The sequence below is a fragment of the Zerene cesonia genome, unplaced genomic scaffold (genome assembly GCF_012273895.1).
Source record: "Zerene cesonia ecotype Mississippi unplaced genomic scaffold, Zerene_cesonia_1.1 Zces_u008, whole genome shotgun sequence".
NCBI lineage: Eukaryota > Metazoa > Arthropoda > Insecta > Lepidoptera > Pieridae > Zerene > Zerene cesonia.
Genome location: NW_024045138.1, coordinates 979,979 through 1,004,392, shown reverse-complemented (window position 1 = coordinate 1,004,392; position 24,414 = coordinate 979,979). Strand labels below are relative to the sequence as shown.

Genomic DNA, 24,414 nt, shown 5'->3' with positions numbered 1-24,414 from the left:
GAATCCGATTGATTTATTTATGCAGTCGAAGCTGTATTATCGTTTTGTCCAGTACGGTCTGTAAAAGATGGATTATAGTTTTTTACAAGATCAGACGCTGGAAGTTGACATGGATACCAGAAGTTGAATTGTGTTTCACTCTTAATAATTTGTTAAAATTTTTAATAACTAGTTTCCCCCTGCGGCTTCGCCCGCAAATCCTACTAGTATTATAAATGCTGAAGTTTGTAAGGATGTGTGTGTATTTGTTACTCTTTCACGGAAAAACTACTGAACCGATTGCAATTTAATTTAGTACGTAGACAATAGGAACAAACATCCATAGATACATACATCCGTCTATACTGACAAACTGTCGCGTTTATAATATAAGTAGGATTTCTCCAGCAGAGCAGTACATCACAATACAACTTCGATACTCACTCCTTGTTTATGAAACACTAGCTGCGGCCCGCGGTTTCACCCGCGTAAGTTCATATCCCGTGGGAATATCTGGATAAAAATTTGCCTATATGTTATTCCAGTTGTCCAGCTATCTACGTAACAAATTTTATTGCAATCGGTTCAGTAGTTTTTGCGTGAAAGAGCAACAAACTCACACACATCCTTACAAACTTTCGCATTAATATTATTAGTAGGTTTAGTAAGATATCTTTGTGTCGCGAACCGTTAGGCGTTTTAAATGATATGGTGACGGTTGTACGTTAAGCTGACGCTAATTTATTCATACTTTAACGATAATAATTATAATGGTTACGGTTTTAATTCGGGTCGTCTTTTAATGAGACTTAAAACAGGCTGTTTAGTCTGTGATGAATTACGGTTATTTGTTTGATGGTGTGTAATTATTTATTTACTAGCTGTGACCCGCGGTTGAAACCGCGTAAGTCCGTATCCCGTAGGAATATCGGTATAAAAAGTGCCTATTTGTTATTTCAGTTGTCCAGCTATCTACGAAGCAAAATAGTATTATTATTCACCAATAGATGTCAGGAAAAAAAACACGAATAAAACACGAATATGACATTTTCTAAAAGAGATTTCTAGCTAGACCGATTTATCGCCCAAAGAAAAGAAATCCCCATGACAATGATATTATGTTTCACGACAACTAGCCTAGTATCTCCAGACAATCCTCCATTTTGTCAGTTGCGTTAAAAGAAAGACAAACAAGCACACATTTATAATATTAAGTTATAATGACTAATGAGAATTTCTTCTTCCTTTACTTGATTTTTCTATTTTTATATTAATTATTGAAATATACACCAATACAAGCACCTTGAAATATATTATGTTATAATCATTTCTTTTGATTATCCGTTCAGTGATCCATCCCTTCCTTTTATCAAAAAAAAAAATATAATACAACCTAGTTACGTTAATAATATTGTTTATTTCCCAATATCCACATATTTCTATTATTCCTATTGCCAAATGACAAGTAGGTATTTTTTTGTATGAAAATATATACCTCTATATTAGATATTGTAAGTGCATTCAATAAGGCATTGTACTTATATATATTTTTAATTTGTTTCAGGTAATTATCTGAAAGTTTCAATACAAAATTGGTACTATACCTTCGTATGTAAACGCAGCGGTAAGATTAATCTAAGATTATAGTTATACAAGATGTAAACGATAAAATGTTAATAAACTTGTTATATAGATGTTTTCATGAAATTATCATTCAAACATTTGGAAATTTAATACTTCCGTATGAGCTTTCTGGGAATCTTTCTTATATATATATATATATATATATATATATATATATATATATATACTTTTTTACTCGAAGTGTTATAATGTCATGTGAATGTGATGTTTATATGATACTTTAATAATCATATCACATTTTCAAGGGACAAACTTGAAGCGATATGAAAAAAAGGGAACAGACATCCGATACGATAGTGATATCGTCTCCTACATGGCTATAGTAATGATTATAAGAATTAAAGATTTTTTACAAAAATGTTAACGAGAACCTCTTAACGCATGGCATGCTTTTCATTACTTTATAGCAAAACTAACTGCGCCTCTCGGTTTCGCCCGCGTAAGTCCGTACCCTTAGGAATATTGGTATAAAAAGTTGCCTTTATTCATTTTCTAGTTGTCCAGCTGTCTGCGTACCAAATTTCATTGCAATCGGTTCATTAGTTTTTGCGTGAAAGAGCAACAAACACATACACATCCTTACAAACTTTCGTATTTATAATATCAGTAGGAAGGAAAGGATGTGTTTTTATAGTAATTTCCAAGTAAAATGCGGAAAATTTATCATCTCAAAAGCCATCATAGCTTCATGTTAAATAGATATTACTAAAGCCTTTGATGAAGTAGCCATAAAAATCCCAAGATTTCATCTCGCATCCCATAATACCAGTATTGAATGCTTGACGTATGTCACAGTGACAGCCAATAAATTATATTGTTCATAGATATCTCGAAGCCTGCCGATAAAACGGCCGATACGCTAAGTGCATAATACATTGCATTATAATAATAGCATGTAATATAACTCGGTTTCAATCTTCGATAACGGCGCGCAATGTACATTAGTTTATCTGTAAATTACATTTACATCGATTTTACGGGGTGGAAGTTTTAAAGAAATAGCGTCTAACTCAAACTCAACAATTTTTTGTTCATTTAAATTTATAAAAATGTTTATGGAAAGTCAATTTTTTAAAACGGCGTACTAAGAATCGGCTAGAAACTTAATAGTAACTATTTTATATTTTTTTTTTTGTATAATCGTTTAAGTCGATGATTTGAAAATAAGTACATTGGATTTTTTTGACGGTGCTTAGAAATACTTTCTTCTTTGATTTATTAATAAATTAAGATATAAGTAGAGGTTTTAATCAAAAAAATATAGAGAATTTAAAAAAAAAAAGACTGCTTTTTCATCTTCTCATTCTTATTTACATACTTCGTTTTTTTCGTAATTAATTTTTAATTCACAAAATTTTCACCGCGTAAGCGCGGTTTCGCGCAAGTATTTTTTCAATCCAGGCCAAAAATTCCATAAACTGTATCATATATCTGCGCTGCGCTATAGCTGCGCCCCGCGGTTTCACCCGCGTAAGTCCGTATCCCGTAGAAATATTGGGATAAAAAGTTGCCTACATGTTATTCCACCTGCCCATCTGTCTACGTATCAAATTTCATTGCAATCGTTTCAGTAGTTTTTACGTGATAGAGTAACAAACACACACACATCCTTACAAACTTCCGCATTTATAATATTGGTAGGATTTATGGTGACTAAACATAAAAGGCAAAAGATTTCACGAATCGCTCTCGCTTATCACCAGGACCGCGCGCCAATCGCTAAGCTGTCGTGTTATGGTGATAAGGCGTTGTACAGTTAGATTATTTAGCGGGCTAAATAAGTCTATCTAGGTTTTACTGAAGTCGGTACACCTAGGCAATTGGGTATGCGTCACCTGATAACCGGCCATAGGCTTTCATAATGTTATTGAATTTGTTTCTTACGATACTTTATGTATGTATGTTCCATTCTTGCTACTGAACGACTGCACGTTTCGATGTATTGACGACCATACATGCAAGTAGATAAGGGCGAAAACCTCAATTTTATTTTGATATATGTTAAACTGTAACTGTATAGTTAATTTGAAACTTTACATTTCTGTCAAATCCCATCCTACTAATATTATAAATGCGACAGTTTGTGAGGTTGGATGTATGTGTATGTGTATGTTTGTGACTCTTTCACGCAAAAACTACTTAACCAATTGCAAATAAATTTAGTACGTAGACAGCTGGACAACTGGAATAACACATAGGTAACTTTTTATCACGATATTCCTATGGGATACAGACTTATGCGGGTGAAACCGGGGCTCAGATAGTATCACATATATGTAAACATTTTTTAAATCAAATGGACTTTTGAGAACTTTATATCAGTTATTATGAGAGTCAAAATTAGGAAGAAAAAGCAAAAAGAGTTATATTTCTTCTATTTAAAAGAATTTCATGCCATACCATGCTCTAGAACCTATTCATGTCAAACAATGTAAATAGAAACAGCTAACCTTTATGTTTTGACATTACAAAAATGTCAAATTAGACATGTACCTGCATGCCTTGCGCAAGAGTTCGCGATACGTACACATCTGAACATGTATCATTTGGGACGATTATATAGATTTTACAAAAGATCTATTTCTTTAGTCTTTATTATCCAGTAATAGTATTTTAAATTAAAAACCAAATTAAATAATCTATGCTAATAATATAAAGCTGAAGAGTTTGTTTGCTTATGTATTGGATGCGCTAATCTCAGTAAGTAATAGACCGTTTATTATAATTCTTACTGTTGGAGAAGTTATATCTTATATCTTTAAACGAGCAATTCTTGTATATATATATATATATATATATATATAATTGGAATCTCGGAATCGGCTCCAACGATTTTCATGAAATTTAGTATATGGGGGGTTTCGGGGGCGTTAAATCGATCTAGCTAGGAATCTTTTTTAGAAAATGTCATATTCGTGTTTTATCGACTTAAACTTAGCGACTCTTCCTGACATCTATTGGCGAATAATAATACTAATACTATTTTTTCTTCCTGACATCTATTGGCGAATAATAATACTAATACTATTTTTGGCGAATAATTAAAGTTCCAGCAGATGACGTAGTTAAGTAACGAAGTCTATGAGTGTTTGCTTTGAGGTTAGACTAATTGTTTATATTGTTTTGTGTCTTCTTAATGCACGTGTTCACTACATGCCTAAACGATCTTGGAAAAGACGCTTATAAACAATCGAACTTCACGAAGTTAAACCGAGCAAAGCTCGGTCATCCAGGTACTATTTATAATGGGCGAAGCCATGGCGGACAACTAGTCTAAATATAATGTGATAATGAGCTAAACTCAAGAATAACTGGTTGATGATGAAATGATGAAATGATTTATTTATTCCATATTTAAACAATACAATCAAATACAATCAAAAGAAATAGGGTAAGGTTCAAATAGACAAATCGATTTAACTTCGTCTACTTTTGTTTATGAAAAAGACTTAAACATCGCGTGTGTGACATCCGCACCTTAGTCACCAGATTAAAAGTATTTGCGAAAAAAATCCGCCATCATCCGATATGAAGACAAAGAGATTGAGTCATCCTTGGAGGTAAGACAATAACATGCTCTATCACAGGGCCATAAAGTTTAAATTAAACTTGTGATGAATCCGTTTTCGAAGCAGTGATGTGTCGATCTTTATGAAATGATGTGAATGACAATAATATCCACACTAATATTATGTAGAGGAAACTTTTGTATGTTTGTAACGTTTTTACGCAAAAACCACTGGACCCATTCAAAAAATCTTCACTGAGTGACATAAACTATAATATAGGTATGTACCACGAGCGAAGCTGGGCCGAACGGCTAGTGTAGAATACAATTGTGTTTGTAGACTAGCTGTGCGACCGGTTTCGCCCGCATTATTTGAGGATAAAAAATGTTAGCTTAAAACCGTTTACGCAGCTCACACAATGGAAGCACTAGATAAAAGTTGGTCGCTTTTTGAAACGTCGGTTAAAAAGAAATATTTATGCACATTTTCTTGCTACTCTATAATTATAGTCGTAGTCGTTTTGCCTTTCTTGGTGAATAGACTATACAACACAAAAAACAATTCGATTCGGGCCAGTAGTTCCTGAGATTAAAGCGCGTTTTGATCTCTATTTTAATGTAGAGAATGGGTTTGAAAAAGTCGAAACTTTAACTATCATAATAGCAAAATTTCATTAGAATCGTGTTAACGGTTTTACCTTACAAACAAAATCTACCTTTGCGAAATTAATAAAATTTTGACTTTTCTCATAATATTTATTGACCTGATATTTATTTTTTAATTAAATCAATATCTGGTTTTCAATAAAACACGAAACAAATAAAAATTAAAACAACAAGCTAGTTAGAAAACTAAACTGCAATATAGAATGTTATTTTTGAACGTTTGTTTAACGAAAGCAATTGAGTAATTATACCCCTATACTGCTATAGACCGAGAGCTTACGGTAGCATTCGTTTACTAATATTATAGGTACCATAACACATACTATCTATTCGTTGGATAGTCCACTTGTATCGTAAACTAATAAAATCACGGTCTAATTTCATTCAAATTACTTAATTATTTACTTATATTAATATGATCCAAAGATTTCATGTTAAAGTTTCAAATTGTCTACACAGATTTGTTAACAGGAATAAGGTTAAAAAGTTTATCCTTTCAAACATCACCACCGGATTTTCTTATGAAAATAGTTAAGAAGTTTGCACAGAATATCTCAAAGTATGAATATTCGCATTTTAGGAATACTGCATATGCTGTTTATCTAGAAAAAAACTGAATAAATCAAATTAGTGTGTCAAAGCCCGCCTTATAATCTAGCATATAAAATATTGCTATGTATGTTATTAAAAAAGATATCACACATGATAGAAGTGAAACTTCAATAAATCGTCAAACGAATGAATAAAATAGTATGTATATTTCTGTCTCATTCTTTGCCGGCTTCATTCTACACATTTTTGTATTTCTGTCTCTTACCTGTCGTTTTTCCGTTGCATCAGGTTTGAAATCACAACGATTCTAAAGAAGTTTCACTTCAAAAAACGTACAATGTAAATTTATATTATGATTTAAATCATTACATTTATTATGCTTATATAAACAATTATGTAAATATTTGCTCTAGTACTGACAAATCGAAGACGATTTTTTGTGTGTTAAATATAATTATTTTAATAGAAAAACTAAACCACTCGATATTTTAAAGTTTAGATACGCGAAAGAATTCTCAACCGGGTCTCGGCTTCAAAGAGATTCCTTGCAGTTAGCTCGCAATCAAGCTGTTCTGAGCTCGAAACAAACAATAAAAGAAACTGCACTTAATTAATTCACTGCTTGTGTTGTTGGGTGAAGCGATTTTTATTTGTTTTCATTTAACGCCACTTAAAGGGAAACGTCTGGAAGTATTTCATAAATTGCGTTTGTTATTTCTACAACTTTTCTATTTAAAAGAGGACTAATGAAAGAATATATTAATATTTGTTATTGTTGGACAGCGCCCTATTGCTTTAATAGCATTTGTAAACTATACTAGCTTCCCGCCCGCGGCTTCTCGCGTGAAAGTGGTCTCGTATATTATATTATTTGTCAACCGCAAAATTCCTTTTGGGATTATTTATTCGTGACTTAATTAGCCTAAGGACTTAACTATTCAGTTTCCAACAGAAGTTTAACCGTAATGTTTTTTGTCTGATTAATTAGGATCTGTATCTATACAAAAGCGTGTCAAAAAATGAAATAATTTAGTATGAACAATAATAAACCGCCCACTGACAATTAGCCTAAAATTGAAGCCCTATGTAATCCCTCTCCAAAACTATATGTAGTATTAGGTGGGTCGTTGAGTATTCTGCAGTTAGGTTACATGTCGCTGAGCTAGTCTAGTCATCTGGACCGCCCACCTGCATTCCGATGGTGAATCACGGAGTTCGTTTCCCGGTTTTTGAATACGAATCACCTTCCTACGTTTGTTTGGTTGTTTTACCTAGCAGATTTTTAGTCTCCCTGTCATCTTATAGCGGAGCTAGCATGGAGCGGATTATTCTTTTTAAAGTCGGTTGAAAACAGTTTCATATTTATGAATATGGTAAAAAGGAGGGGATTATCAAATCGATGTATTTTCTTTTTTTTTCTTTTGGCTTTGCCCATAACTTCTAGGTGAACTGATTTTTGTGATTCCTTTTTATTTGAACGCTGTGACATCGTGTTTGTGACAAATTATATTTGATCTAGTTCTAACAATTTTAAGGCGGTTTTGTGTTTGTTATATTATTTTAATAGAATAATCTTTTTTCAGTCCACACAACATTCGTAGATTACAAAGACTTAAATATACAGATAAACAGAGGATAAAAAATAGTTATTTAAGTTGCTATCGAAAATCGGAATGTTCGTTTGATCAATAGCATTTAAATTTTGCAACAGCTTCTGTATTCTTATTAATGATCATAATGGAAACGATTTCATCTCATCAGCTAAGAAATATATGTTACATAAAGAAAAATTTTTGCTGCGTAAGTGTTCATTTTTTATTAAGCTATAGTTTCATTGTTTAAAGCAATAGATATTTAATATAACATGATAATTATGTTTAAATATTTTTACTAATATAATTCCTTAGGATTAAAACGACACCTTATACAAAGAACAGAAATCATTATGTATATCGTAACAAGGTAGTAAATACAAGAAGGCTATTTCTCGCTATCGCCTTTCTAGGTACACAACGTATATGGAGATGTTAACTCGTCTTCAGAATTATAGCAGTATATCTGTTTTTTCTTCGTTTTTTATTGCGAGGGAACATAACAGATAATCTGCAGGAATAGCTGATGACTGGCTTGTTTATATGTATTGTTATGCCTGAATACAGTTGGAAAACTTTGTTTGCGACTTTTGACTTGCGATTGTGAATGCAATATTTAAATATACCCTCACTTTGGGACGCCATTATGTAAACCTGCACGTGTCATAGCGCGCAAAACCCCAGATGCACAAACTTAGCAAAGAATGTCAAAAATGTAATATTTCAAAGAGAATACACTAAATAAATCCATGCAAAATAACACTGGTGTCTATGAGAGTAGCTATCATGAACGACTATTTTATTATTTTTACAGTTCAAGCGTTTTATTTACATATAAAAATTATACATACAAATACTGATACAGTAACGTATTTAGTATAACAGTTGGTGATCGGTAGTAATTAGTTTCTGATATCTTATCAGTGGCGATCGCTTTGTGGTCACTTGCCTTTGATATATTGATTGCGTTCGTCGCTGGGCAGGCTAGTGTCTAGATACCATTGCGACTCATAAAACATTTTAGAACTTTTTAGTGTGATGATAATATGACCTAGTAATTGAAATCAACACGCAGAAGTAGTATGATAGTAGCAAAAGCTTTTAAAATGTCTACCCGTTTCGTAACTACGTTACGTTACGTTACGTTACGCGGTTCCTGAGTGTTTATGTCTAAGTACCACGGGCAAAGCCGCGGCTGGCCGCTAGTTAAAATATATAATAAAGACAGACTGTTAAGTTCAAAATCAATCGTCCAATACATTGCAAGTCAATAATGGACATCGTAAATAAACATCACATAAGCAATAATGTCCGTGTCGCAATAACATATAACATAACCATTAAATTAGGGCGCTTCAAACACCCGTCTATCGTGTGTGTACACCTTAACAGGCCAGTGACCCCTAATGACTCACACGACGCCTTGATACGTAAATTATAGCTGTTTTAATTAGATTTCTATGGCGAAGTTCAAATGAAGAATTGTTAGTGATGCGTTCCGTTCTGAAGTTCCAATTTCAAAAATATTATTACACGGTTCGTTCTCAATGTTCGTATTTTGAAAATTTGAATATAGATTTTTTTTTTCTTATTGAAATATAAGATAGCAACATTTTAACCAACACAAATGATATTAAATAATGAAAGAGTACATTTCGAATAAAAAATATTGTAAACAAACACCCACAGAGCATTAGTCTGAAATTGAGAGATGGTAAATACATATGAAGCAACTGTTTTTTGTGCCGTTTTTCTTACAAGCAATGGAGAAATGTTTAACAAACAGTTACAAATAAACAAAATCTATAATTTCGTTTTAAAAATTTTCTTTCGAAGAATACAGCTTTAGCCACAATCTCTGAGAGCCCTTTAATAATACTTAACCATTCACCACGGATGAAATAAAACATAATTATTGTTCCGATTTAATAAAGATTGATTAAAACTTAATATAATGTATGGTGAAATACAGACTCACAATAAATGCAATGTGAACTGATTTTGAACAGTGTTAAAAAAATAACATTTCTTCTCTCAAACGATACCGCTCGCTAATACTACTAAATGTATAATAACAAGTATTAACTACCCCAAATTTAGCGCGTGCGAAGCCGCGGCAAAAAGCTAGTATAAAGTAACTGTGGTTGATCGGTAAAAACTCCGAAAACACATTTTCTTGTATACTTTCATTAATAATGATTGTTTATCTTTTTTATGTAATTATAATTGTGTCTTTCCTTTTAAAGGGTTAGTCATTGATCTTAAACTAGCTGCGCCCCGCGGTTTCACCCGCGTAAGTCCATATTCCGTAGGAATATCGGGATAATAAGTTGCCTATATGTTATTCCAGTTGTCCAGCTGTCTATGTACCAAATTTCATCGCAATTGGTTCAGAAATTTTTGCGTGAAAGAGCAACAAACACACACACACATTCTTACAAATTTTCGCATTTATAATATTAGTAGGATAGGATTATTTGTCTATGTTTATATTAGAACCTACTTAATGTTTCCAGAAATAGTAGCTAAATGAAATGTTCAATAGTTCTAGCTAGGTCGTGCCTAGAATCAATCCAGATGACTCAATGTTACGCAAATTCAGCTATCGACACGTGTTTCAACAATAATATCGCTATATTATATACTAGCCGCTCGGCCCGGTTATGCTCGGACTGACCCGCGATAAAAACAAAATAAGATATAGCCAACACTCGCAGATAACGTGACTTTCTATAATAAAAGAGTTTTTGAGTAGTTTATATGTTCCAGAGATTATAACGTCACAACTCACAAATTTACAAACTTTACCTCTTTATAATATTAGTTAGATGTATGAAACATAATATTTACTGTTGTAGGTCCTGACGCACAAATAAAAATATGAAATTACCAGCTGCGCCCCGCGGTTTCACCCGCGTAAGTCGTATCCCGTAGAAATATCGGGATAAAAAGTTGCCTATATGTTATTCCAGTTGTTCATCTATCTACGTATCAATTTCATTGCAATCGGTTCAGTAGTTTTTGCGTGAAAGAGCAACACACACAGACATCCTTACAAACTTTCGCATTTATAATATTAGTAGGATAGGATCAGTCTCCCCGTGACCACGCTCGCTGTAAAGTGTTCGAAACGTCGTGTTAATAATGTAATGAATGAATAGCGTTTAAAATCCGTTAAAAAGTTTTTTTTTATTTTTAAAAGGATAGGATTAGTATCAACCTATAGAAGTTAAAAAAAACTGCTGTTATCGAAGGTGAGACCTTCAAGCTTGTACGAACTAGCCGCTCCACACGGTCTCGAAATTATAACGTGAAAATTTATGAGGTGTTTGTTGCTTTTTCGCGCCAAATCTACTTACGGTTAAATACATTTATTTCTCTAAAGATTACAATATCTCAATACCATACTTATCGTATATACATGAAATTTCGTACAAGGATAGATTATGGCCACTTCTAGTCTTTCATATAATATAACAAAATATACAGATAACAATTCTAGGCTATCGAGTCTTAAGTTTTTACTATGGACACTAGATTTGATAAGCAAAATAATACACATGTATCACAAACACAACGTGTCGAAAGGTCGATGTTAAATCGGTTAAGTAGTTTAAGAGTTCATCGCGGACAAACAACGTGACACGTAATTTATATATAATAAGATTTAACTTGTGACAACCCTGAATTCTGAATGTTATTACATTATGCGATACCTATAAAACTATTTAATCACGCGCTGATTAATTTCCAAATCATGCTGGGTGTTATGGATTTATATTATTATAAACATTCATAAATAAGCCACGGAGAATGCAGTTTCATTTATTTGTAAAAGTTTTACCGATGTTGTTAAATTATAGAAAGCTTATCAAAAGAACTGGGCTACCCAAGTGGCTGTTATTTTCAGGCTAATAAAATATATCATCATCATCATCATCAGTCCATATATGTTCCCACTGCTGGGACACAGGCCTATGAGGGTTCAGGCCATAATCCACCACGCTGGCCAAGTGCGGGTTGGCAGATGTCACATGTCGTCGAACTTTTGATTATTGGACATGCCGGTTTCCTCACGATGTTTTCCTTCACCGTTTTAAGCAGTGGTGATGTTATATAGGTTTTGACTTTACGATGATATATTTATTCCCTGCACGCTCGTCCAGCCTCGAACCCCGACTTATCGATTTGAAGTCCGAGGTTCTCACCACTGAGCCAGCACTGCTTAAAATTAAATATATCACATTTTATTAAATTTAGATTTTTCAATTGGAATGCACATGATCCATATCCTCACTACACGAAACAAAAAAAATATTTGATATATACATATAAACCTTCCTGAATCACTCTATCTCCTAAGAAAAACCACATCAAATTCAGTTACGTAATTTTAACGGTAAAAACAGTCACACAATTCGAAATCGACTTTGTTTTTATCTCGAAAGAATCACAGTACGTTTCTACCAGGATTTAATCCATGCTAACCTAGCCCACAAATATATAACAATATATAAGAATACTGCCCCAGGGAAAAAGAAATATTAAGATAAAATGGGCCGTAATGTAATATCATACGTCCCAGAAGAGGGAACAAAATATCTTTGCCCAATAGACAAGGGCTGATAATCCCTAATACGCGAGGCGGAAAATTATTTTTACGATCGGCCTATTTTATTTTGTTTTGTGTTAGATTAAGATATATAGCTACATAGTCTAATGTATATATAGAACTGTAGAGTTTGTTTGAACGCACTTATCTCCGGAACCACTGAAAATATTTAAAAATTGATTTCACCGTAGGATAGGTAGTGTGTGCGTAATCCCTGAGGATATATAATATGTAACATAAACGAAGCAGCGGCCGATCGCTAGTGTTATGATAAATTTTGTTTAGGTACGTCAAATAAAATAAATTACATACGTAAAAATATAAATTAGCTTCAAATTAATGACCAGAAAACCTAACGTGGGTATAACAATCATAAATCAACTTGTTAGTAATAAATGATGAAAAGTAGCAGGGATCCTGTACTATCATAAATCCAATTACAAAAATAATTTAACTACGCCCAAAATCTTTTCATCTCGCTTTTTTTTTAATCCCGTATCCCGTGTGGGGTATGGGGCAGATGATATACATCTGTTTCTTTATATACAAGTAGGTGATCAGCCTTTTGTGTCCTGCCAAACCGAGACATTTTCTTTTGTGCATCCTAACAGGAATCGAATGCAGAACCTTCGGTTCAACGCTCACGCGTTAACAACTGCGCCTAGAAGGCGCCCAATGAAATAAACGTACCATTGCTCAAAACGACAGGAAAATTCGCCTAGATCAATGTAAAATCAAATTTTCTGTTAAAGGGAAAATTTATTTGATGTGACATTATTAAATTGATAATTCGTCCAGAAAAGGTAGCGATAAGGTCTAAGGTTTATTAATAGCTCTGTTTGAACCTTTATTATTGGAATAAAAGATCAAAGAGTTGTCTAAAGTGATGCTTCAATCAAATTGAAAACTATTGAGGGTTACGCAACAAGCGTAAGTCGTACAATAGATGTCTTTATTCACAAATTAACGTTAATCCCTTCCAGAGCTTTCGATATAGTTTTTTTAATAATATAAATGTAAAAAGTAAAGTAATAAAGTAAAGTAAACGTTTATTACTAAATCAAGCACACGCAAATCTCGTTGATATATAAAGTGACTTAGGCATGAGAAGGAAGAAAATCGCATACGTAAATGGTTGACTAATTATTAAATTTAAAGTGAGGTACCATAGCAATAATTAAAACATGCATGCTTTTTAATTTTGAGGTCAAGCACAGATTAGTGTTCTTTTCAAGGTTCCCCACCGAAGCGCTAAAACTATTTAGACTTTTCCGTCCGTTTGCCTGTCCGTCTCTCCTAACATCTGTCACCAGGCTGTCTCATGAATCATGATTAGTTAGACAAATGAAATTTTCAGAGACTGTCTAATCTGCAGTAACCGTCCGCAATAATAAGAAATAGATCTAGGTTAAGCAACGTTTGGCACGGTCGTAAATTAGATGAGTGACAATTTTTTTTTTTCAGTTCCTCCTTGGCATATTTGTACGGAACCCTTCGAGTCGCGACACAGACTCGCACTTGTCCAAGTGTATTTATATTTATTATATATATTATATTTTTATGAGCCACAAAAAATTTCTCAAAAATTAAACAATGAAAGAATATTCGGTTATAACACGCATAATATTGCAGTCCATTCAATGCATTTTAATAAACTTGTTATTGTTAAGGGCCTTTCAGCAATAAAAGGTACGCATCGTGACTGGTACCGTGTGGTCTGGGTATCAGAATCGTGGATCATTTCCGAGTTCCTAGCCCTGGATGTAGGGCTGTCACTGTATCGGTTTTAGTGGTTTTGACCTTACGAGATTTTGTTTGCCCAAGTAAATTATAGTTTACTAGTCTAAAAACGCGCGTATACAGTTTTCATCTCGATAAGGATTTTTTTTTTTCGGGTATTAATTCGTCACGTACTGTAGAACAAGATGAATATAGAAGAGCTCTAATATATTTGCTTTATAATTGTGTAAAGCTCGAGTAAGAATATCGTCTGTTTTGGAATATTGCAAGGTTTCAATCCTTGACTATAGGGTTGTCACTATATCGTTTTGAAATTATTCAAAATATTAATAAACTTATTTTAAATGATCAAATGTTATGATGTATTACCCTATATTAGTAGGATTTAGTAGATATTAGAATATTATAAATGCGAAAGGTTGTAAGCATGTGTGTGTGTTTGTTACTCTTTCACGCAAAAACGACTGAACGGATTGCAATGAAATTTGGTACGTAGACAGCTGAACAACTGGAATAACATACATATTCCTCGTATGCATATATATTCCTTGGGATTGGGCGAAACCGCGGGGTGCAGCTAGTTGGAAATAAAAATGTAATTGTCGCGTACCGAACAAACAAACCTACAAAATAATACACAAATAAAATGAATCTGAAGAATATTATTTGTCGAACTTAAAATTTACTTAAATAGCGTTATTTGTTACAATGTTCCACGTGGCTAGATTTTTCTCTAGGCAGGTAATGTTAATATATAAACACTAAAGGTTTTACTTTCACAGATGTTGTTGGCATTTAATCGCACAGTGAAAGTTTGTTTACTGGGGTCTGCTTTGAGTTTCCAGAATTCTTATTGTATATATAAGTTTATTTACTTACTTACATATACTTTGCTAAAAGTGCATTAGCTCTCGTACGTTAGATCTTATTTTGACGCTACATTTATTTTTTCTCCTTCAAGAAAACAGGTGATAGTTTTTATAACATTATGACGATCTCCTTTTAATTATATTAAAATTACACAGTCAATACATAAGTCTTTATATACAAGGGGCAGCGTTATTTTTAAATTCTAACTCAAATACTATAATTATACAACTTATTTATTCAATAAAATATCTTATAGAAGCGCTTTTGTATCGTTATAACATAGTTTTAACACCGGTACGGAAAGCAGTTTTTACAGAGAAGAGCCGGCAAGAAACTCTGTAGTTGCTCTTTTAAAATAGTATCAATATTACATTTTAATCCTACATAATATATAATATATACATATCAATGCCAAAGAACTGTCTTGTGGTTCTTAAGCGACAACATTTCATGGAAAATAAAGAAAAATCTTTGTCTAATCCATGTCCTATTAATAAAATGGCATGACTGTCCCAAGCATAAATACCGTCCAACATCCACATGTGTGGCGCCCATGCATGCGCATGCTACCTGAATAACAAGCATTTTAACATATGCTAAGCATGACATACTATGTCGATTGACGCTTTAATAGGCGCGTGATATGCATTGCGAAATGATTCTCTGAACAGCGTTTGGGTTTTCATAAAAAGTCACGTTCTGTTATAATATGCGTTTGGTAATTGCTAATTCTTGTAATTTACGAAACACTGTTACTTGTATAGCAACTATTGTATTATCTGTGATATTGTATTTGTTTTACTGCCTACAGGTAATAAAGTTTTGGAAATAATATCGTTTCATTAAGGGTTGTTTATATATATGCTAAGAAAGTTTCTTTTTCTGTCGACTTTCTCAACGTAATATTTGATATCTAAATGATTTTTTCCGGGACCGTCTGTTTTCTCTTGATGCGTAATCACGGGCGTAAAGCTTGTTGATAACTATTGTTATCATTACGAAAGTGATTTGTTTGTTTGTCCTTGTTTCACGTCACAACGGAGATTTTTGTGCGTGGAGATAGTTAGCAGGCTAAACACATGGGCTAGTTTTTATCGCGGGGAAACATTTCATTTCCATATGAAGATTTGGTATGATGCGCATTTAAATCACTGCGAAATTTATAAATTCAGGTAGATGGCGCTATATTAAAAAATGGACATGTATGACAATTATTAAAATTCTTTTACCACACGAGCGAAGTCGCCGGTTATAATATGTGTGAGCGTCCGCGTGTAGTCAGTTCAGTCCCATAATAAAATAAATTTTCATAATTATTACATTTAACCTGCTTTAAACATACATACAGCGATACTTACATGTATTTAATATCCTCTGTGAACCTGAAAGTACTGGTCATGCCAGTTATATCTAGACGACCTAGGTAACTCAAGATGTCACCCAAGGCTTTACGTACAACTTGCAAGGTTATGCTGTGAGACTGTCTTAAAACCTTCTGTTAATAAATAAATATACTGGATCATTTTACATAATAACTTGATGTTCGGTCACAATCTGTTCCAGACAAAACCTTTTATTTCCATATATATCTATCAAAAATTAAAATCTTGTTAATTATTTTCATATTAACTTTTAATGAATCCATAAATCATAATGAATGTCGTCTGAAAATGTCTTAGATGTTATTAATCTATTAAAAGTCCAAATTAATTTATGATGATGATGAATAAATTTGGTATAATATTTTATTATAAGCTGATTAAATTATATAGTTCTCCAGGATCACGTACGGTGAAGGAGTTTTTGAAATCGGTCCATCAGTTCCCCAGCGCGTTCAAACAAACAAACTCTACAGCTGTATATTTTATATGCATAATAAGCATAGACAAATTATACTTGTGCATTAATTGAATAATTGTATTTATCTCTGTGTTATTACTTAGACAATACTAAAAACTACTTAAATTAAAAGATTCAAATGAAACTTATTTCAAATATCTTATTCTATTTTAAGTAATTTCAAGTGATAAATTACCCTCTTACATGAAATAATTATGTACCTACCTACCTTTTTATAGTGGGAAAATCTTGTATACATATCCACAGTGATTAGGCCGTGGGTTATATCGGATTCCTACTGACTAAAACCTCTCTGTGTTCCGTCCAGCCGCATTGGTGAAGTGGCCACGGGTTGGCATTCGTCCCTAATAATTACTTACCTACGAACTTTCTACCTATCAAACACTTTTAACAACGTTTTATCTATCTTTACAGCGCGTCCGCCAATTCACGACATCGCTCGATGAGCTAGCGTCCCGCGTCCAAGCCGCTGAGGCGGCTAGGGCGACATGGAGGGCGCCGGGCGACGCACGGGACGCGAGGGCGCAGCTGGACGCCGTGTCGCGGGCGCGGGCGCAGATACCGCCGCTCAGGCGACAGGTGGACGAGCTGAGGGCGCAGGCGCAGGCGCTTGCGAGGGATAACGTGCAACTGCCTGAACAGCTTGTTGGCAGATTGGACGATTTGAACACGAGGTTTGTTTACTATTTAGTTGTTTATTCTTAGTATTAGTTATTGGTGGGAAATCTTCACAATATATATATCAGTATAAAGCAATTCGTAGATAGATGTTTAGTGTTTTCAATTTGAACGGCAATAATTTAAACTTAAACTTACTGGGTAGTTTTATATTTCGACGTGTAAATATATGATAGAATATTGATTTAGTAATTATTGTAACAATGCAATTCTATTAACGATCTTATTGAAATTTAATTGCATTCTTATCGACATTCAGTTTTTGAATTAACATCTATTTCTAACCTCGTTCCTTTAAACAGAAACGATACTGTTTACACCGCTTTTTGAACGCATCACTATTTTCAGATTACCAACAAAGATGCGTCTTACAGTATTAATTGTACTTGTCTGTTCACAAAAAAGTATTTCTTTCCCAGGGTATCAGCCTTAACCTCCGGGGGGGAGGAACGTGCACGGCAGCTAGCCGGGGTCGCCCGGGACGGTGGCGCGGGCGCAGCGCAGGGCTTCCTTGCCGGCTCCGTGCGACCGCCCTGGGAGCGAGCGGTCACCCCGGCCAACGTACCTTATTATATTAAGTGAGGATTTTACTTTTATGTCGTTTAAGCTTAAGTCGCCTATTTAAGTGACTATCGTTTATCGATATTATAGTCAATAGCATCATCATGTATCCTATGTTTTATGCTAGAATTTTTGTTATGGACAGTAGTTATTTTATTTTTGTGACTATTAACGGAATAGTCGCTGTGGTTTTCATTATGGATATCTATAACATTTAAAAATCCTATCCTACTTCCCTACCTCCTATCCTACTATCCAACTAATATTATAAATGCGAAAGTTTGTAAGGATGTGTGTGCGTTTGTTGCTCTTTCACGCAAAAACTACTGAACCGATTGCATTAAAATTTGGTACGTAGATAGCTGGACAACTGGAATAACATAAAGGCAGCTTTTTATTCCGATATTCCTACGGGATACAGACTTACGCGGGTGAACCCGAGGGGCGCAGCTAGTTTATTATAATCTCATGTTTAAAAGAAACCTTAACATTTTTAATATCGTTTTTATCAGTATCGCCATACCCTTAGAGATACTTTTATCATTCATAAATTGGTCATAATCATGTGAACAGATCGTCTTCACTGTTCTTTTCACCATCATCATTGATTTTATCAATCGACGTAGACTCTCCACTGCTCATTATCTACTAATTGTTATGTATGTTTAACTTCACAGCCATGAACTAGAAACGACTCATTGGGATCATCCCAAAATGATAGAACTAATGAACTCGCTTGCGGATCTCAACGAGGTCCGATTCTCGGCGTACAGGACAGCACTTAAATTAAGAACTGTGCAGAAAGCTTTGTGCAGTAAGTATAGTGATGAGTTTGTAATTATAAATTAGACAAGGCACAATTTACAAACCATTGTAGAAATTCTATTTTAGTTAAAATGTTTTTTTTTCTATTTAAGAGTACCTAATCTTAACTAGGATTTTTTTTATTAAATGTTTCATATTGTATAAAAAGATTTAGAGCAATTCGATAATACGATTAATATAAAAGAATAATATAATTATTCATGTTGTGTGATTCCAACGAGTCTCCTTCACCGCTACGATTTTGTCATGTCTTAAATGATCCAAGTATTTACCAATTTTCCTTTCCCAGTGCATATGCTGCAACTGCCCGCGGCGCTGGAAGCGTTCGACTCGCACGGGCTGCGCGCGCAGAACGACCGCCTCATCGACATCCCTGATATGATCACCGTGCTCACTTCCTTGTATGAGGTATGTGGTCTTGTGGTGTGCCGGTCTTTACTCGAGTCTGTAAGACTATAGTAATTTGCAAGGTTTCAGGTGATGATGATATGATGTGGATGTAGCTATAGAAATGTTATCTTTAATGGTTTAAATGCAAATGTCTTTACCAGGTAGATTTTTAGAAATCTGATTTTTTTTCACGTACTTTCTAGAATATGATGGTGATCACACCAAGTCTAATCTCTATGTACGGAACAAGAAATTTTAGTTTAATTATCCAATTCTAATAAAAATACAAATCGCCTAGCTTATCAAAGCAGTCCAAGGATTACGTCTCTGACTTTAGGATACATCTAATTATATATTTCCAGCATTATACAACATCATTAATAAAGAGTCCTACATTTAACAAAATTTTTCCTAATTCTCCAGGTGATAGCAGCAGAGAACCCGAGTCTGGTGAACGTGCCTCTATGCCTGGATCTGTCCATCAACTGGTTGTTGAACGTGTACGACAGCCAGCGCACCGGACAGATTCGCGTGCTCAGCTTCAAGGTCGGCCTCGTGCTGCTCGCCAAGGGACACCTGGAGGAGAAGTATCGGTGAGTTAAGATATCTTCATTTTCAGCTTTATAGCTTATAAGCATTTTACAGCTATCAAAATGTTTATGCTTATAAACAAATAAAGTTATTGTTATTAAAATATGAACAACCAATTGTGATTGATTAAAACATCTTATATTCCAGGTATTTATTCCGTTTAATAGCAGACCCATCGTGTCGTGCCGATCAAAGGAAATTAGGACTCTTGTTACATGACTGCATACAGGTAATTATTATCCGACAATTAAGGAATTATAAAAGTCCATAATTGGTTCATTATCACCATTTGGGCCATAATCAACCCCCAGCTAAAGTCACATGTCAACAATTTTTCTGGTTCTAGCACATGCTGGTTTTCTCAAGTGGTGTGAGTAGCGACAATGTGGATCATGTTCATATAACTTTTTGATTTAAGTCAGGGGTCTCAACAATGTCTGTTCTTATGGAACTCAATTTAGAAATGATAAAAACAAACTCCCTATGTCATTTATTCATATAAAATTTATTTTCATTTGTAGGTACCACGACAACTAGGAGAAGTGGCAGCTTTCGGAGGGTCGAATATCGAGCCCTCTGTGAGGAGCTGCTTCGAGCAAGCCTCTGTTGCAGCCAAGGAGGGCAATAAGGGCAGCACCCTTGATAGGAAGACTGGTGAGTTTTTTTTAATATGGGTATTGAAGGAAAATTGAAGGAAAATCGGAATGTATTGTTGAAGTTAGATTTCAATGTCACGGAGCTAATCAACTTGACTGAGCGTTTTTCCGGAATTCCGTTTTTTCCAAATTATTTGTCTTCAATTATTTTTTTGTTTGTTATATTTTAACGTAATATCATTCCATTTTTCCTTTGCAGTGGACAAAGACAAGGAGAAGGAGAAAGAGAGTCAAGAGAAGGAGAGGACGTTAGAGCGTGACGCGGACGGCCAGGTGCAGCACATCGAAGCGTTCCACTTCCTGCAGTGGCTGCAGAAGGAACCGCAGTCCATGGTGTGGCTGCCAGTACTGCATCGCCTCGCTGCTGCAGAGACGGCGAAACACCAGGCCAAGTGCAATATTTGCAAGGAGTACCCGATTGTGGGCTTCAGGTGAGCATGAGTGGGGGGAGAGGGCAGGCAGGGAGGGGAGAGGGCAGGAAATCTCCTAAAATTCTTCTGTACATCGATAAATCAATATCCCCTCTTTTAATATCATAAGCGAGTAACTGAACTGGTAGTTTTCCTCATGGTAAGCGATCACTACCGTCCGCAGCAATAATCATGATATTGGAAGAAGTAGCGCCTCTGCCAATACTCGCTCTTAAGGAGAAAGGATTGACGATTGGAATGAAGAAATTGACTGGGAAGGGTGAGGAGAAGGAAACGCGCTCCTCTCTTCACCCAGACTTATACAGTGTAGTAGTGTTGTAGTGTGTTAGTAGTACAAAAAATATACAGCAAATTATAATTCTGATCATGAAAGTCTGTTCTAAATACGTTACCAAATAATTTCAGGCATTAATTTAGTAAAACTTGTAAACAATGAAATATTGCGTCTTTGTAATATAAGTGTTTTATGTTATTTATTTCAGATACCGATGTCTCAAATGTTTCAACTTCGATATGTGCCAGAAGTGCTTCTTTAGCGGCAGGAAGGCCAAGAACCATAAGCTCACCCATCCCATGCAAGAATACTGTACTGCGGTGAGAAATTATTATCATATAATACTAGTTGAAATATAGGTTTTTACAATACCTTTAGTAATAAAACTATTTTATTCAATATAATGTTTCTCTTATCTAGACCACCTCAGGAGAGGACGTACGTGACTTCACCCGAGCTCTGCGCAATAAATTTAAGTCTGCAAGATATTTCAAGAAACATCCCAGAGTTGGATACCTCCCTGTTCAAACTGTGCTGGAAGGTGAGTTTGAAAAGATAACAAAAATTAATTTTTGTTAAAGTGCAGGAATAAATTTTTAAATAAATATGCTCTTTGTTATCTAAATCTATCTTAATATATATGAAAGCGATTTCAACAATCCATCGCAAAAATCACCATTTATATTTTCTCATCTGTGTCTACCACCTACGTCACCACCATTGAAGCCGTCATCATCACCAACGCTATAAATATTATCACCACCATCATATCATTTATTATTCATTATTATCATTAACTCTATCCCATTATCACTCTATAAATAGACTATAATATTTCATTGTTATCATTACTACCACTATCTTTATCACAACCATTATTTCTACTACTTTTATCACCATCGCCATGACCCATTTTATTATAACTACCTATTTAATTTTCAGGTGACGCGCTGGAGTCCCCCGCCCCGTCCCCGCAGCACGGCGCGGGCGCGGGCGGCGCGGGCGGCGCGGACGACATGCACTCGCGCCTCGAGCTGTACGCCACGCGCCTCGCGCAGGTCGAGCTCGGCGCGCGGCCCGCCGACACGCCTGATAGGTGAGCGAATCGAATACAAATCATTTTGGCTCGAATACTGAGAGAATTATCGATTTAACAAGTATGGAAATGGTGTATAGCCATCTACAAAGAGTGCCTTTTTTCTTGCCCTCTGTTCAGTAATTGAAATAACTAATTTTAACAACCATCGATACAGCGGCATACAAGTCAAAATATTAATAACAACATATGCTATACATAAGTATAGCAGTATTATTTTTGTATTTATTATATGCTTGCAAACACTTTTTTGATATATATTTGATCCTTCGTATGTGTCTTGCTTGGTCATATCACATGACCCTTCGAGCTAGATCTTGACTTGGTCCTTCGAACTGTATCTAACCCATACCAGTCGTACCGTCTCACCGCCTCCAACCCATTCCAGCGACGAGGAGCACCAGCTGATCGCGCAGTACTGCGCGTCGCTGAACGGTGGCGCCGACGGGGAGGACGCGCCGCGCTCGCCCGTACAGGTCGTCTCCATCATACACCGCGAGCAGCGACACGAGCTTGAAGCTATGATCAGGTATATACAACTATTTAATTATTCATAGCTAGTTTATCGCCCTGGATCCGTCTCGGTATATGTCTTGTAAGGTTTTAAGTTTTCAGTCATCATCTTGATACAAGTGAGATAAATTGAACAAACCAAAGATCATTAAAATCCGTTCAGCCGTTTTCAAATGGCTATTCGATACTTACATATTTTATATAGAAACCAAAGAAATACAACATTTTAACTTGGTTTCGACTGTTTTTGTTTATTAAAAAATTATTAAATGTACAATTAAAAGCAGTTAATTCTAATTCATAATCATATTTCTAGGGAACTGGAAGAAGAAAACGCAAGTCTGCAAGCCGAGTATGAGCGCTTGAAGGCCAAGCAAACCCCGGGGTCCACTCCGGAGGAGCAGTTAGCTGTCAACGAGAACAGAAATGCACCTGTTGATCAGGTAATAAAAAGTTAAAATACGTTTTTTGTAGTAAAAAAAAAATCAAAAAATTAACTTTTTCTAATTATATGTGTGAGTTGGAGCATTTAAACCCTGTCAAAAGAATAAATGTAATTTTAAACCCCTTTTATAAATTGTGTTTTTATCGAACCTGCACCCTATCTCAGGACATGATGGCCGAAGCTCGCCTGCTCCGTCAACACAAAGGACGACTGGAGGCCCGCATGCAGATCCTTGAGGAACACAATAGGCAACTCGAAGCGCAGCTGCAAAGACTTAGACGTTTGCTAGACGAGGTACGATATAGAACGCTGGTTGAAAATCTGCTGTAGAATTATCTACAATTAATATTTAATTATAAATATTGTTCTGCCATTTTGTTACAATTATTGTTGAATATTTTTAAATCAAGCGAAAAACCATAATCGTATCGTAGAACTATCGTTAACATTATATATGAAAAAAATGTTCTATTGACTTTCTCGATTCACAGATTTATATACCATATTTACAATCAGACACATAAATCTAAACAATTGAATACAATTTATAATAAAACGTTCAAAATGGTTTAACGCACTATACATTATCAATTTCAGCCAACACAAGGCTCTCCGGCCGGGCGCACGGGCACGCTTCAGACCCGTTCCGTGACTGCGTCTCAACTGGCTACGGATTCTCCCGCCAAAATGCACAATGGCCTTTACCATGATGGACATACTAGTATGTATTCAATTTTGAGTAAATTTATTTTTTATCGTATTGAAAGTACCTACATTGGATATTATTTTAATTATTTACTCATTAATGTCATGTTACATTAAAAATTCTTAAACTTCTGAATATTTCTTTAGATCGTAAATGAAGAATCGAACCCACACACTGTGTGGAATTGTTAGGGTCGTCGGTGTCATGCGCAAAATAATAGCAATG

General features: G+C 34.9%; 1 protein-coding gene across 1 annotated transcript in view; it reads left to right on the top strand.

The window, feature by feature from the left end:
* LOC119839089 (dystrophin-like) overlaps positions 1–24,414 on the top strand; it is a 275,524-nt gene that overhangs the window by 247,277 nt on the left and 3,833 nt on the right. The window contains exons 9-23 of the mRNA XM_038365281.1: positions 17,438–17,697; positions 18,121–18,279; positions 18,940–19,076; positions 19,377–19,495; positions 19,901–20,070; positions 20,216–20,297; positions 20,590–20,722; positions 20,924–21,155; positions 21,638–21,749; positions 21,850–21,970; positions 22,372–22,525; positions 22,914–23,054; positions 23,355–23,481; positions 23,649–23,777; positions 24,081–24,204. Coding sequence (XP_038221209.1) covers positions 17,438–17,697; positions 18,121–18,279; positions 18,940–19,076; positions 19,377–19,495; positions 19,901–20,070; positions 20,216–20,297; positions 20,590–20,722; positions 20,924–21,155; positions 21,638–21,749; positions 21,850–21,970; positions 22,372–22,525; positions 22,914–23,054; positions 23,355–23,481; positions 23,649–23,777; positions 24,081–24,204 — 2,200 coding nt within the window. The remainder of the gene's footprint in view (positions 1–17,437; positions 17,698–18,120; positions 18,280–18,939; positions 19,077–19,376; positions 19,496–19,900; positions 20,071–20,215; positions 20,298–20,589; positions 20,723–20,923; positions 21,156–21,637; positions 21,750–21,849; positions 21,971–22,371; positions 22,526–22,913; positions 23,055–23,354; positions 23,482–23,648; positions 23,778–24,080; positions 24,205–24,414) is intronic.